Source organism: Lolium rigidum, chromosome 3 (genome assembly GCF_022539505.1).
Source record: "Lolium rigidum isolate FL_2022 chromosome 3, APGP_CSIRO_Lrig_0.1, whole genome shotgun sequence".
Lineage (NCBI taxonomy): Eukaryota > Viridiplantae > Streptophyta > Magnoliopsida > Poales > Poaceae > Lolium > Lolium rigidum.
In genome coordinates, this window is record NC_061510.1 from 248,356,964 (window position 1) to 248,373,321 (window position 16,358).

The window sequence follows — 16,358 nt, forward strand, 5'->3', positions numbered from 1 at the left end:
AACAAAATCAAGTGTACTTAATTATATAAGTTCAGTAGGCGCTATTTCATACAATGCTTAAAAAAATAAGTATTAACTCCAAAAAAGTAAATATAGCACTAAACGAACCTCATGGTCTACCGAAAAGCATCATCCATCTGGAATTTCTTGAAATGAAATCTTCAATCATATCTTTATAATTAATCTTCTCCAAGATATCATTCTCGAGTGCTATTGTCGCCAATCCACTGAGTCTTTCTTGTGTCATAGTAGAACGCATGTAGGATTTCAGCAACTTCAGTTTAGAGAAGCTCCTTTCCGCAGAATATCCAGTGGACCCATAGATTTCTCAAGTAGATCATGGATCAAACTTAACTCCCGCCACAATTCTTCTCCATCAATATCCACAAGCGTTTCATCTACCTTTTCATGCTTAAGTGCAGCCTCAAATTTGGGACAAGCATCCTTCAAACTCTCATCATCCAATAATCGCAGCCTGTCTGAGGTAAGAAACCAAAAGTTGTTTCATACTCCTGGTATTGTTCAAATCTGGTTTTAACTGAAGCAATAGCTTGATCAACAATACGCAGAAAATAATTGATCCTAAACGCCTCCTCTGTAGAATGTGATTCAGTAGTTGCATCAGCCGGTCCCTCGTCAAACTGCCTTTTTCTTGTAATTTTACGCTTGGTGCGAAAGGATGGATTAATATCCAGCTCCATTGCAATTTCTTTTGCACCTTCCAACGCCTTTGAAAATCCAGTTTCTCTATACTTAGTGAAAAAGGATATCAGCCCCTGTACAGACTCAATTGCAACATCAATAAGCATGTCCTTTGATTGTAGTTGCTTGCTTACCACATTAATATAGAATAATATTTCATACCATATGACTATAGAAACAATAAACTCATAGTCACCAAGTTCATTTTCTGCCAATGATTTAGCCACACTACATGTCAATGAATCAGTATCAGTTTCAGCCACTTGCAGCAAAGCCTCCCTTATATCTGACATTTGGAACCTTATAGCCTTAACACTCTCAACACGACTTTCCCAACGAGTAGCTGACAATGACTTCAGAGTCAACCCAGTTATATTATCCTTCAGAATTTTCCACCTCTTTGTAGAATTAGCAAATGTTGTATAGATGCGCTGGATAATTCCAAAAAAATCTGTTGCATTACGGCAAGAATTTGCCATATCACATAGTGTCAAATTCAGACTATGACAGCCACAAGCTGAATAAAAAGCTCTTGGATTTATATCCAAAAGTTCCCTTTGTACCCCTTGATGTTTTCCTTTCATATTTGATCCATTATCATATCCTTGCCCTCTCACATTATTTATATCAAGTCCAAGACTCTTCAGTTCATCTTGTAAAACATCAAACAAGCCTTGCCCAGTGGTATCATTCACAGGAAAAAAACCTAAGAAAGATTCCTCGATGCATAGAGAACCAGAAGATGCATCAACATACTTATTATCAAAGACATCTGTTCTTGGTGGCTTACATCAGGAGTACAATCAAGTATAACTGAGAAGTACTTTCCCTTTTTTACCTTTTCAATGATTTCAGACCTGATTGCAGTAGCTAGCAAAGTTATCAACTCATTCTGGATGGAAGGACCAAGATAATGATCACGAGTTTTATCATTGGTAATTCTATCAACATGCTCTTTCATAACCGGGTCAAATTTAGCCAACATTTGAACCAGTCCCAAGAAATTACCATTGCTGTCTTGGAACAACTTGCAATTAGTGCCACGAAATGCTATGTTATGTTCTCCAAGAAATTGTACAATGGAGACAATCCTGTATAAAACTTTTCTCCAATGCTCCCTTTCCTTTTCAAGTTCTCGCTGAGCAACTTTATCAATTGTCTGATTATTCTGCAACCTCATACGAAAGTCATACCATGTACTCATATTTGTGATATGTTCTCTACTAGTTTCATGTTGTTGAAGTCTACTCGCTGAGATGTATCCAGATCACTGAAACCCTCATTTGGTAATGATCCTCTCACAAGCCCCTTTTTCAATAATTTGCAGCAAAAACAAAATATTTTGTCAAGCTCTTTACTGTATACAAGCCATTCTCTATCACATAATTCTCCGTTTGGGAGAACTCTACTGTATGCCGATGCAGAAAACCTTCTTGATTTTTTGTCTCTTCGACCATGCTTAATAGACTTGTCTCTTTTAGGACCTTTTTCTAGCAAAATATCAATCATTTTCTGATTAAGACCATCCCAATATCTTGGATCGAATATATCAAGACCAAAAGAAGTATATGTGCCATCAACACCAATAGCATCAGTACCTTCAACACCAGCACTAGCATCATTACCTTCATCATTGCTATTAGCATTATCACCTTCATTATCAGTAGAAGCATCAGTGTGTTCATCGCTACTATCACCATCATCTCCTTCATCAAATTCTACAGAATTAGCGTCAACCTCTGTAGCAGTATCACCATGATCATCATCAACATCAACAACTCGAGTCTGATTTTCAGAATTCGCTTGAGGCTTTTTCACGACAAATTTATCTAGAGCACCCTTTAGGGACTGAGTTACTGCATCTAATCTCTGTTTCTTCCTCTTTTTTTCAGCACCGGATTGACACTTTGTTCTTCTCATGATTTTTCCTATTTAACAAATTAATGAATTACCAGATGCATCGGCATATAGTAGAGTGATCTTAGATTTGTACGGGCATAAATTTGTAGAAGAGGAAGCGATCAGATTACCTGCAAGGATTACCCGATCTCTGCGTTGATCGGTCTCTGCGTGCCATCGCGGGTCGAGCCTGAGGAGGACCTGATCGCCTGTCGCCTGATCGCGAGGAGCAGCGCCGCAGCGGTCAATCGAGTCCTGGACGCAACGCAAGGAGCGATCGTCGATCGAGTCCTGCCTCCAGCCGAGCCGTCGCGGGTCGAGGCGTCGAGCGCTGTTCTGGACTGCTTCTGGTATCGCTCAATCACTGGCCTCCAGTCCCGTCCTAGTCCGTGGCCTGTTGGGCCTTCAAAGAGCAGCCAATATCGGGGGCCTCCCAGAAACGGGGGCCTGGATCGGTCGATCTTCTCGATCTGCCCCATCGATGGGGCTGATAAAGGTCTTTACCCTCTAGCCTCAATATGCATTATGAGCTGCACCATCGATAAGGCAGAGTAATAGAGGGTAGACCGAATAGCTCCTAACCCTAATATCCTACAATTAGTTCCTCCACTTGTCTACCACACACACGCAGTTCGGAGACACGGCAGGATTCAGACCCCAACCTCGAACTTGGACGCCATCAAATTATTATTCGCATTTACCAAAGCTTCCTTGTTACAAAATCCAGAGCTTCAGATATAGCGGCAGCATGTTCAGTTAGGGATGACAGAAGCAAAGCAGCAACAGCAGTGCTCACTCCTCTTTTATGTACAGCCCAGTTCATCTTCATTCATCCATCATTTTACACGGGGTCTGTCTACACGATGAGCTCGGTCCTGGAGACGAGGATCCCGTCGGCGTCGGCATAGAGCCACTCGCCGTCGCAGACCCTGGTTCCCGCTATGGCCACTGGCGCGTGCTTCTCGCCCATCCCCTTCTTGTTGGACTTCATGGGGTGCGAGCCGAGCGCGCGCACGCCGATGTCGCAGCCGTCGATCTCGTCCACGTCCCGGATGCACGCGTTCACCACGATGCCCGCCCACCCGTTATTCTGCGCCAGCTGCGCGAGGTTCCCGCCCAAGATGGCGCAGCGCAGGCTGCCGCCGCCGTCCACCACCAGCACCCGGCCCTGCCCCTTCTCCTCCAGGAACTCGCGCACCAGCACGTTGTCCTCGAACACCTTGAGCGTCACGACGGGGCCTGCGAAGACCTGCCGCCGACCGTACATCCGGAAGATGGGCTGCAGGGCGCGGAGCTCCCCGCTGGTGATCAGGTGCGAGTTCGCGTCGCAGACCTCCGCCGTGGCCAGTGGCAACCCCGCCATCTTCTTAGCTCAGGCCTGCATTATGCCGTTGAAAGAAGATAAATCATTAGTGCTGAGCAAGGAAAACCACTGTCAACAGGAGTAAGGAAGGCTGGTCAATCAATCGCCAATCCTGCATAACGATATAAGCAAATTATATATGCACTTAAGTTCTTAACACTGCGCATAGCAGAACCTATCATTAAAAAAAACGTCTTTTCCCCTCCCTCGCGTCGCCTGCTCTTAGGCGACTCAGGGGGCGACCGCGCCGCCAGCTCCAGACCTCTCCCTCATCCCCCATCCTCGCCGCCGCCGGAGGTCACGCCGGACAATAGCTCCAGGCGGTGGCCGGTGATGGTGGCGGCGGGGCGTTTTTCTCCATGCGCTTGTCGGTGGTGGGGCTCTCCGGTGGCGGCTGCGTGGTTTCGACGGCAAGGCGGCGGCGTGGGGTCATGGTCTCCCGGCGACGAGCGCCTTTCGACGCCGGCTGCCGTGCTCGGCTTCCTCGCGACGGTGGCGCCTCTGCAGTCCGTTTGTGCTCTACGGTTCGGGCCCAGATGGGCTTTGGCGGGCTGCGGAGCTGGCCCCGGCGGCTGCAAGCGCGGGTTGCGCGTCTCGTCGCGCCTGCTGCTGGGCACCTTGGCGGTGCTGGCGGCGGGGCTGTGCATGATGCGGCGGGTCGGCCGGTGTTGCGCCGCGGTGCGGCGGCTGGTCCGGGGAGCTCAGGCCTGCGGACGTTGGCGTTCGTCTTCGAGTCTCTGCTTCGGTGTTTGTTCGGCGCCCCCTCCTTCGTGGCGTTCCGGCGGCGCCTACGGATGCTCCTTGGCGGTGCTCTGACGGCCGCATGCTGCGCAGCCCGGCCTCTCATCTCCGCGAGGTGCGGTGGGTGTCGGTCGTGCTCGCGGAGCTCTCTGGATTGGTGGTGGTGGTGGCTGTGGCGCGGTGTCGGCGCGCCGGGTGGTGATGGTGGTCTGGCCGGCCCTTTGCGGCGGGTGTGAGGTTGCGACTCTCTGCCGGGCGAAAGTCTTGTTCTGGCTGCGGCTGGAACCGACGGCGGCGGCGCCTTTTTTGGCGTCGTGACCTCCTTGGAGGCGTCGTCGAGGTGGTGTCTTGCGCCTCCGCCCGGGTGCTCCAGGGGAAACCCTGATTCCTCGTGGGATCGGGCGAGGGCGACACTTTCCTGTGTCGTGTTGCCTGCTGGGGTCCTCGCCTTGGTTGCTCCGTCGGCCGGAGGGTGCTGTGGAGCGAGTTGGTTGTCGGCGTCGACGAGCGGTTTGGATCCCTCGACTCGGCGGTCAGGCGAACACGTCTTCGGTTTAGGTGTGCTCCGGGTGAAAACCCTGCACCGGCCTCGGCCGTTGCCGGTGATGGCGGTGCTCTTGGACGTCGCTCCCCTCGTTGATCGTTGGAGGCATCACTGTGGAGGCCCTCACTGCAAGTTTGTTGTTCGCGTTGTCTGTCCAGTCGGTTTCGTCCTCGGCTTGTCTTCGGCTAGGTGGTGCGCGGCCCCGGGGGTCGGCGTGGTTGTCGGAGCGGCGGCTCCGTGTTTTGCCTCCGCCTTGTCGCGTTTTGAGGTGTTTTTAGGGTGTCGGCCTTGGCCACTAGGGTGGCTAGGCCGTCGGCTCGTGTGGTGCGCGGCCCCGGGGCCGGTTTGTTGTGTTGTGTTGTATCGGTTTTCGGCTAGTTTTCCTCATAAACTGGCCATTCTCTTCTCCTATATCAATGAATGGCAAGTCTCTTGCCTAGTTTCAAAAAAAAAGTTCTTAACACTGCGATAAGAAAGACATCTATACAACACTTATTCCTTTCATGTTCTTTTTCTAAAATAGTTTGGCGTATGATTTATCTCACTTATAATATACCATTGCTTGTTAATATTGCTAATATGTTTGGTAATTGGCTGAACAGGGTCAAGAAAAATGATAGAGCTAAGATACGAATTGGTGTATCAACTTTATGTTGGTCTATTTGGATGAGTAAAAATTACATTATTTTTAACAGACATAAGGGCATTAATCTTTTGCAGGTTATCTGACGAGCTGCACATTGGATACAACAATGGGCCTAGCTTCTCCCGATGGATCAGCGGGAGCCTATTTTTACTAGATGCAACCATCTACCGGTTACAAAGGATTTCTATTTTCAGGCTACTCGATGGCGTCATATTAGTAGGCTGCAAAATAGATAGCTTCATGTTGCTTTTTATTTTTCCATGGTTGATACATGTGTCAGCCCTATCTAATCCATGACTGTAAACTTTTAAATACTTGAAACGCAGCAATAAATAAAAAAGTTGTGTACATCTATTGATATCTTCCCCATGTCAAAATAAAAGGATGAGGCTCATTCGCAAAAAGGAAAAAAATAAACATGGATGAGGCTGAAATTCCATTTAACAAGCATCAGAAGATTCTCCCTTCTTTGGGACTGCTAATTACACACATATGGTTAAATAAATCATCCAGGAAATATGAAAACCACCAAAGCCTGCATCAACTGAGAGATGTTCACATGTCTACATATTTGTTTTGACCCTCAAAAAGGTAATTCCATAAGTTTAACGAAAATATTTACGAAGACGCCACAGGTCTCAGCTCTGGACCCGAGTGTCTGGATATATTTCTCAGGTTATTCAGCTGAGAAACAAAATTGGTACTAATTAATATGAAAAGGAGATGAGCGCTTGGCGAATGTAACCAGTGGTGTTTTTTGTGGTTTCATTGATGAAAATGGAGCCCGGGGAGAACCCCTGTAAATCTAAAATATGAAAAGGAGTACCGTGGTATGTGCACGTTTGGCTTTGATTACTCAAGCTTTATCCAAGAAGTAAAGCAGGAGGACTTTAGACTACACCATCCGTCTAGCTATTCAAGTAAAGTAGGAGTATAAATGTTCTTACACTGGGCGGATGCAAACATTTATCAACCATACTGCCTCATACACCCACTGGTCTCATAGAACATTCAAGCTTACCCTTTGCTGAGCTATCAGGGTTACTGATTACGGACGCTCCCACGCCAACAGAAACTTGGTGAGCGAGCGGGCAATAGTCCTTGGTTCAGATTTCCCTCAACACGGGCAATAATCGAACCCACAAAAGCAGGGATGATTTGCAACGGATCAGGGGTGAAGAAACAGCTCAGCTTACGATGCATGATCTGCAATGGATGATGCCGCTTCTGGCTGTCTTATCCATCCCCAAATCGTCTCTTACTTAACCAGCGGTTTTGCGCACGCGCGCCCCTTATCTGGCCGGCTGGCTTGGGCAGAAACAGTACGATTCAATAGAGCAACAGCGATCACAATCATAATCCAAAATTCCGAATAGAAGTGCTTGTGCCAAATCACACAATTGTTTCGTAGTAGTACTATCAGTGGCTTGTGGCGATCCATGGAAGGTGTGGTCGACCAAGAACTGAACCCATGGGATCACCGCCACGTATTATACTACCTCCCAATCCCAAACTAATAGAAATCCCCAAGCCTTAATGGATTTCAGTGTTAATAAGGGACACGGAGGGGGCGATTTGTTTACCTGGCCGCGCGCCGCCGGTGGGTCTCGTAGTCCGTCCGTCCGTCCTCAGGAGTGAGAGGGCGACGGTGTGGTGGGGGGAGGCCGCAGACCCACTTCACAGTACCAGATTACAGGAATTTCTGTATAGCTAATTTGAGGATCCGAGTAGCAGATAGCAGTATGGAGCTGGAATTAGAGAGAAAGAACCAGAGGTAGAAGAAAAGAAGAACCTACACGGGACCAAGATGATGGGGCCCCCAAGATGATAGCCGCCGTCTCTATTCGTCATCCTTTGGATAGTCCGAGTCCGTCTCTCTCCGTTACCTCACGATGCCTATCTGGTAGGAGCCTTTCACACGGGCAAAAGTAAATCGATGAGTGATATACAACTTTAGTACCACAACTTAGCACCCCATGTGTAGTTTAATACCATAACTTGTAAAATAAGCTTAATCCTATTTGCCTCCTCTCAGCCGCAGCATAAAAAAAAAAAAAAAAAAAAAAAAAAAACCGCCTCTACCTCCGCCTCGACCATAGATCGGTCCCCCCTCTCCGGTCGGCCTCCGCCTCTATCATAGATCGGTCCCCCTTCCCCGGTGGGCCTCCACCTCCGCCTCTACCATAGATCGGTGCCCCTTCCCCCGGTCGGCCTCGCCGGTGTCCAGAGGGGTGAGGAAACACGATCTATGGTAGGTTTTTCATAAAAGTAGTGTTTTCAATAGATTAGAGTAGGGTTTTGGTGTTCATCTTTTTTTGGCTTCCGCCTTAATGAATATGCTATCGTCTACAATAAGTGATCTTCTGTCCTTCGTTCGACGACGAGGATTCCTTTCTAGCGTCAATGGTGGTGTTGAAAGATTACAGTTCTCTAGGTATGGGCCTTCAGATCTTGCTTCACCAAATCGGTTATGGATCTTTTCTCATGGTTGTCGTGAGGAATCTCCCCCTAATATTTGTCCCGGATGCTACGTCCTCGACAATGGTGATTCATACTCTCGACTCCCCACCGACATCGACCATGCTATTCGGTTATTTTTCTGTGGTATACTGGTGTTAGTACTCTTGCCGATGTTGATTAACTACTTTAATGGTTGCGCACGTGCACGTAGCCTTACCATTGCGGCTCAAATTAAAATTATGGGAGAGCATCGTTGCTATTCGCAGGTCTGCGGTTTGGTATCTATATTTGGCTGACTTTAGATAAGTACAAGATTGTGTAATGGAAGAAAGAGTTTGAAGACCTCGAAGATTGCATCTTTTAGACTTTATTTTGTAATCATTGGAGATAGCTTGTGTATCTCTATCATGTACTACCTCCATTTCAAGGAATAAGGTGTCCTCGTTTTGCGAGCTTTTTGTTTAACCAAGAATTACTTTAAATAGATAAAGATTGTTTGTATGAAATTAGTATCATTAAAAAGTACTTTTCAATATGAATCCAATGATACTATATACATATAATATAATTAAGATTGTGTTGCTCAATTTTTATAATCAAAGTTCGTCTTGATGCGCCTTATTCCTTGAAACGGAGGTAGTACTATTTATTGCTATGAAAAAATGTGATATTGATTGTCAAAAAAAATACCACAACTTGCAAAATGAACATCATAGGCCACAACTTGCATTTGAGGAGCAAATAGGTACACGGTCAATCAGAATAGGACATGTGGCGTTGTAATTTTTGGAAAAAAAACCCTGCAATATTTTCTTTTAGGATATGTAGCTTGGTTGTTGCCTTATACGCGGGTTCCACCTGTCAGTAGCTTAAGAAATAATTAAAGCTAGAAATTATATGCTAGGATTCGAACTAACGACAAAGCTTACTTAGCTGTAGCCACTGCAATCCAGGTTACTTTTTTATTTTAATGAAGACGCTACTTTATGTATAGTAATCAGCAAGTTCACATATTCAGAGACCGGGCTGTAAGTGGCCGCACTGATCGTATGAGCCCATATTATGTGTTATACACGCGACGTCCACTATGAGTTTTTTCAGGTTAAACACCGTCCGCCAACCCTAAATCCTGTTATTTCTGTGTGTTCCGGTGAGGTAAAAAATCGCCAGAAGGGATCTTTCCGTGTGTTGCATGCGTAAAGCTAGCAGCAGGGATCCATCCACATGTGTGCTTGTTTGCATAGCTTCTATATGTGCGTGTGTCTTAGTTTTCTTTTATCTCTTTTAATGTGTGTATCCATACTGCTATTAGGGTGTTGTGTTGTTGCAGAGACTGGATGTAATTGTTATTTTTTGATATTAATATATTTCCTTTATCGAAAAAATGTGTGTGTCTTGGACCTCTTGGCTAGTGGCGCAACTCGTTGGAGTTGCATTACAGGAATAAATCAAGGTGCCGACAGCTAAATCCTAGCTCATGCCTTAGTGGAGGGTCACACCAAACTCGAAGTCGGAGAGGTCGATGGCGATAGGGTCGGGCGACGATGGTGGCGATTGGGACGTGGACGCTGGTGGATGACTCTGGCCTCTCCAACTACTCCTACCTCCTCGGCCTCGGTCACGCCCATGGCCACGGCCCGGAGGCCGTTCTAGGCGCCCTCCCCGCAAACCTATGCTGCCAGCCATTGCTGCGGAGATGGTTGTGGCAGTGGTGGTGGTGCGGAATGGAAAACGTGAAGTTGTGGAAGAAAATGACCGTCATTGGCCTGCTTAAAAAGGGTCAGAGTATTGGATGCCGACACGTAGAACAAAACACCGGCATTGATGAACGGCAGGCGGCGCAGCCATAGTAGGAGCCCAGGCATCAGGTGGCGTGGCCAGAGCAGAAGCGCTAGAGTCAGCCTAGTTCCATTGATGGCTAGAGGAAGAAGGCTGTTGGGTCACTTCCATGCGGGCCATAGGTCTACTCGGATGGATACGCATGATGTCCACACCGACGCATCGGTTCTCTAAATTTGATGCGCCGATGATGGAGGCGGACGGGTCGGTCTGTTTAGAGTATCTTCAGTCGCGTCCCCCAAATTGTCCCCCAAACGGCGCCGGATTGAGCATTTGGGGGACGTGTTTTGGTCGTGCCACGTTTGGGAGACGTCGCTCCCCAGCCGCGTCCCCAAACGCCGCCCCCAAACTTTTTAAAAAGGGTTTTTGAAAACACAACCATTTATTAAATATAGCATACAAATAAATATGTTTGCGGAGATTGTTTTCAAATTAAAATACAAGAAACAATAAAACAACTAAACAAATATAATAAATAGGGCTAGATCAAGGTGCCGCGGCATTTGTTGATAATCATTTGATCCTCCACATATGCTCAACGAGACCAGCTTGAAGTTGATCGTGAACATTGCTGTCACGGATCTTTGCGTGCATGGATGGAAATCAGCAAAATCTGCAGGCAACTCATGATCAACCTCCGCAAGAGGGTCCTGACACTCATAGGGACCAACATGTGTCCTGGCATGATTCTTGCGGTCATCCTCGACGATCATGTTGTGCATGATCACACAAGTCTGCATCACCTCCCACATTTGGTCGTGAGACCAGCTTAGAGCAGGGTACCGGACAATTGCAAATTGAACTTGAAGCACACCAAATGCCCGCTCGACATCCTTCATGCAAGCCTCATGTCGCACATCAAAGTGGGAATTCTTCTAACCTGATGGAGCCAAGATTATTTTGACAAAAGTAGCCCATTTTGGGTATATACCATCGGCTAGATAATAGCCCTTGGTATATTGTTGGCCATTGATCTTATAGTTGCATGGTGGAGCATGCCCTTCCACTAGTCCGCTGAACACCGGAGACTGCTGCAACACGTTGATGTCATTATGTGATCCCGCCATGCCAAAGAAAGAATGCCAAATCCACAGGTCATAATCTGTCACACCTTCAAGCACCACACTGCAATATCCATGACGCCCTTTGTATATACCTTGCCAAGAAAACGGGCAGTTCTTCCATAACCAGTGCATGCAATCGATGCTTCCAAGCATTCTAGGGAATCCTATGGCAGCATTTTGTGCCATGATCCTTGTAGTCTCTTCCTCAGTTGGCCCTCCCAAGTAGTATTTGCCAAACTTTCGCACCACAGCTCGGCAAAACTTGTACATGCACTCAATGGCAGTAGACTCACTCATGCGAAGGTAGTCGTCCTGTGTATCGGCAGGTGCTCCGTATGCAAGCATCCTCATGGCGGCGGTGCACTTATGAATTGACGAGAACCCGACAACGCCTACAACGTCATGCTTGAGCTTGAAGTAGGAGTCGAACTCTCGAACACCGTGGAGGATATTCATGAACAAACCCTTGCTCATCCTATACCGGCGCTAAAAATTGTCGGTCTGTGTTGCGTCATCTGCGAAGTAGTCGTTGTGCAGCATGGTATGCCCCTCCATCCTCTGCCGGAGCTTCGACTTCTTTCTCCCCAGCCTTGATCCTCCGCGGCGCGGCCTCTTCCTCTTCTCTGCCTTGGCGTCAAGCATGTCCTGGAGGGACGCGATGATCAGCAAATGCTCCCGGAGGTCATCGTCGAAGGCTTGCTCGTCCTCCAGCAGTCGGACAAGCATCTCGTCGTCGCTATCCATACCTCAAGCAAAATAAATGGTTAAAATTGCGCCGCGGCAGACGAGACAATGAACAGCGGCCAATCGCGCCTACGTGTCAAGTCATCGAATACCTTGTGTGTGTGTGGAGGTGGGGCGGATTTGACGCCGCGTTCCGGGACGCGCTGGCGAAGCGGCGGCGATGAAACGTCTGGCGAGAGTGCCAGCCGCGACGACGGTGTCGACTCTCAGAAGAGATCAGCCATCGGAACGGCCGGCAAATCCAGCGGCGGCGGAGGGGTGGGAGGTGCGGGAGGGAAGGCACGACGAGAAAAAAGGCGCGAACTAATGGTTTATGAAAATTGTCGCCGACAGGTGGGAGCCCGCCTCGCTTTTCGTTGTGCCCGGAGCGTCCCCTGTGAGGCGGGGACGGACTCGGGGCGCCGGACACCGTATCGGGCCATGCTAGACAAAAAAGGCTTTGAAGAACACGGGGAAGGTTTTTTTATCTAGCATGCCTCAAATTCCTTTGGGTACCGTTCGAAGGACGACTGCGAGACGCTCTTAGAGCATCTCCAGTCGCGTCCCCCAAAGCTATTTGGGGCGCGCCGGACAAAAAAACCGTTCCAGCCGCGTCCCCCAAAGCCGAATTTTGTCCGGCGCGGCCCGATACGGTGTCCGGCGCCCCGAGCCCGTCCCCGTCCCACAGGGGACGCACCGGGCACGCCGGACACAACGAAAAGCGAGGCAAAGCGATGCGGGCCCGATGCGTCAGCGGCTCGGAAGGCTAAAACCCCGTCGCCTACCTTTGGTCAAGCGACGTTAATGGCGTCCCTGGTTTCCCAGGCGACGCAGGGACGCGTCTCGTCGTGCATGGCCGCGTGGCCGTCCGCGCCGGCGTTATTGTGTGCAACCACCCGCTGCCGCCGATGTACATTAAGACGCCCTGCGGTTCGTCCCAATCTCCCACCGCTCCCAAACCTTCTCGTCGCCGCCGCCTCCCCCCTCCCAGATCTTCTCCTCGCCGCTCCAAACAATGTCGACCTCGTCCTCTCGCAAGATCACCGCGGCGAACGGCTTTGGCCGCGGCAGCCTAACCGTGGCGGAGGCGTGGGCGATGTACCACGCTCGATATCCAGTCCCGCCAGACATGCGGCTGCCAAGCAGCGGCGGCTGGAAGATGGTTGTGAACGGCATTGGCGTCCCGCCGCCGCCGAAGCCGGGCACGGACCAATGGAGGGACGGTATCAAGGCCCGGCGGGATCAACTCACCGCCGAGGAGCGGGCGGATCCGACATGGGCGGCCAACGGCAACGACGAGTGGTGGGCGACGTACTTCAAGGCCAAGTACGACGTCGAGATGTACAGCACCGCCGGCCTCGTCGGCGGGCCCAACAGCTGGAACAAGGACGGCCGCGCCCTGTTCTGAGGCGTTCCGGGGCGCACCCTCGAATGTGTCATCCGCGGCATCCGCAACGGCGCTCCAAGGTTGGAGACGCCACCGTCTCCTCGAGGAGGACCACCGTAATGGCAGCCTAGGAGGACGACGTACTCGTCCTCCTCGTCCTCATCTTCCTCAGGACCGGCCCGATCGATGTCGTCCTCCTCGTACCGCTCGGCGCCCTACAGCGTCCCCAAACGCGTGGTGAAGGAGGAGCCGGCGACTCCCGTCAACACGAGGCGTGGCGGTAGCAAGAGAGGCGTGGCGGCGCCCTCTGATGTCTACGCACACTCATTTTCCTGTAGACAGTGTTGGGCCTCCAAGAGCAGAGGTTTGTACAACAGCAGCAAGTTTTCCCTTAAGTGGATCACCCAAGGTTTATCGAACTCAGGGAGGAAGAGGTCAAAGATATCCCTCTCAAGCAACCCTGCAATTACGATACAAGAAGTCTCTTGTGTCCCCAACACACCTAATACACTTGTCGGATGTATAGGTGCACTAGTTCGACGAAGAGATAGTGAAATACAAGTGGTATGAATGAATATGAGCAGTAGTAACGGCGCCAAAAAATAGCTTGTCTGGCGTGCGGTTGATGGTAGTAATATTGCAGGAAGTAAAGATGCGAGTAAAACGAGTAAATAAGCGATGATTGCGGTATTTGGAAACAAGGCATAGGGATCATACTTTCACTAGTGGACACTCTCAACATTGATCACATAATAAAACCACTCTACACTCTCTTGTTGGATGATGAACATCATTAATTGTGTAGGGCTACAAGAGCACCTCAATGCCGGAGTTAACAAGCTCCACAACATTTGATGTTCATATTTAAATAACCTTAGAGTGCATGATAGACCAACGCAATTATAACGAGTACTAACATAGCATGCACACTGTCACCATCAAGCTATGAAAGAAGGAATAGATCACATCAATACTATCATAGTAATAGTTAACTTCATAATCTACAAGAGATCACAATCATAAACTACGCCAAGTACTACATGATGCACACACTCGTCACCATTACATCATGGAGGAGGAATAGACTACTTTAATAACATCACTAGAGTAGCACATAGATTAATAGTGATATAAAGCACATTGCAATCATAAAGGAATATAAATAAGCACTTCACTATGCTATTCTGAATTACTCTCGGCAAGATAACGAACACTAATTCATCATGTAGGCAAACCTTAAAGATGTATTCCCAAGTACTAATAAACACCCCACGCTGTCACTCGTGAGCATTCATATGAGGTACTAACACACCACAATTTCACAGAGACATCCAACTCAAATCATAACTCGGTGAATAAGTATTCTCGTGAAATATAGCCTAAGAGACTCACACGGTGCACACACTCGTCACCTTTACACACGTGGGACAAGGAGTCTCCGGAGATCACATAAGTAAAATCCACTTGAATAGCATAACGACATCTAGATTACAAGCTCATCATATGGATCTCAATCATGTAAAGCAGCTCATGAGATCATTGTATTGAAATACATGGGAGAGAGATTAACCACATAGCTACCGGTACAGCCCTTAGCCTCGATGGAGAACTACTCCCTCCTCATGGGAGACAGCAGCGTCAATGCAGATGGCGGTGGTGTCGATGGAGATGCCTTCCGGGGGCACTTCCCCGTCCCGGCAGTGTGCCGGAACAGAGACTCCTGTCCCCCAGATCTTGGCTTCGCGATGGCGGCGGCTCTGGAAGGTTTCTCGTACCGTGGCTTATTGTCGTCGAAGTTTTAGGTCACGAAGGCTTAAATAGGCGAAGAGGCGGAGTCGGAAGGGCCCTGGTGGAGCCACACCATAGGGGGCGCCCCCCCCCCCCTTGGCCGTGCCGCCTTGTGGGGTGGGGCCCCCTGGCTCCTCTCTGGCCCCTCTTCGGTGCTCTGGAAGCTTCCGGGAAAAATAAGATATTGGGCGTTGATTTCGTCCGATTCCGAGAATATTTCCTTTGTAGGATTTCTGAAACCAAAAACAGCAGAAAACAACAACTGGCTCTTCGGCATCTCGTTAATAGGTTAGTGCCGGAAAATGCGTAAATATGACATAAAGTGTGTATAAAACATGTGAGTATCATCATAAAAGTAGCATGGAACATAAGAAATTATAGATACGTTTGAGACGTATCAAGCATCCCCAAGCTAAGTTCCTACTCGCCCTCGAGTAGGTAAACGATAACAAGGATAATTTCTGAAGTGACATGCTATCAAAATCTTGATCAATACTATTGTAAAGCATATGAGATGAATGAAGTGATTCAAAGCAATGGTAAAGACATTGAGTAAACAACTGAATCATATAGCAAAGACTTTTCATGAATAGTACTTTCAAGACAAGCATCAATAAGTCTTGCATAAGAGTTAACTCATAAAGCAATAGATTCAAAGTAAAAGGCATTGAAGCAACACAAAGGATGATTAAGTTTCAGCAGTTGCTTTCAACTTCAACATGTATATCTCATGGATAATTGTCAACACAAAGTAATATATATAATAAGTACAATAAGCAAGCATGTAAGAATCAATGCACACAGTTGATACAAGTGTTTGCTTCTAAGATAGAAAGAAGTAGGTAAACTGACTCAACAATAAAGTAGAAGAAAGGCCCTTCGCAGAGGGAAGCATGGATTACTATTTTTGTGCTAGAGCTTTTCATTTTGAAAACATAGAAACAATTTTGTCAACGGTAGTAATAAAGCATATGCGTTATGTATAAGACATCCTATAAGTTGCAAGCCTCATGCATAGTATACCAATAGTGCTCGCACCTTGTCCTAATTAGCTTGGATTAACATGGATTATCATTGCATAGCATATGTTTCAACCAAGTGTCACAAAGGGGTACCTCTATGCCGTCTGTACAAAGGTCTAAGGAGAAAACTCGCATTGGATTTCTCGCTTTTGATTATTCTCAACTTAGACATCCATACCG

At 48.0% G+C, this 16,358-nt stretch overlaps 1 protein-coding gene and 1 pseudogene across 1 annotated transcript; both read right to left on the reverse strand.

The window, feature by feature from the left end:
• Positions 1-276: 276 nt before the first annotated feature.
• On the reverse strand, positions 277-3,080 carry LOC124696331 (annotated as a pseudogene).
• Positions 3,081-3,250: 170 nt separating this feature from the next.
• Positions 3,251-4,068, reverse strand: LOC124699278 (putative 4-hydroxy-4-methyl-2-oxoglutarate aldolase 2). The gene has a single exon (XM_047231604.1). The coding sequence runs from the start codon at positions 3,962-3,964 to the stop codon at positions 3,458-3,460; it is 507 nt and encodes a 168-aa protein (XP_047087560.1). The 5' UTR covers positions 3,965-4,068; the 3' UTR covers positions 3,251-3,457.
• Between the last annotated feature and the right edge of the window lie 12,290 nt (positions 4,069-16,358).

Coding starts and splice junctions, on each gene's coding strand:
- LOC124699278 (XM_047231604.1), bottom strand. CDS start 3,964: ATGGCGGGGTTGCCACTGGCCACGGCGGAGGTCTGCGACGCGAACTCG.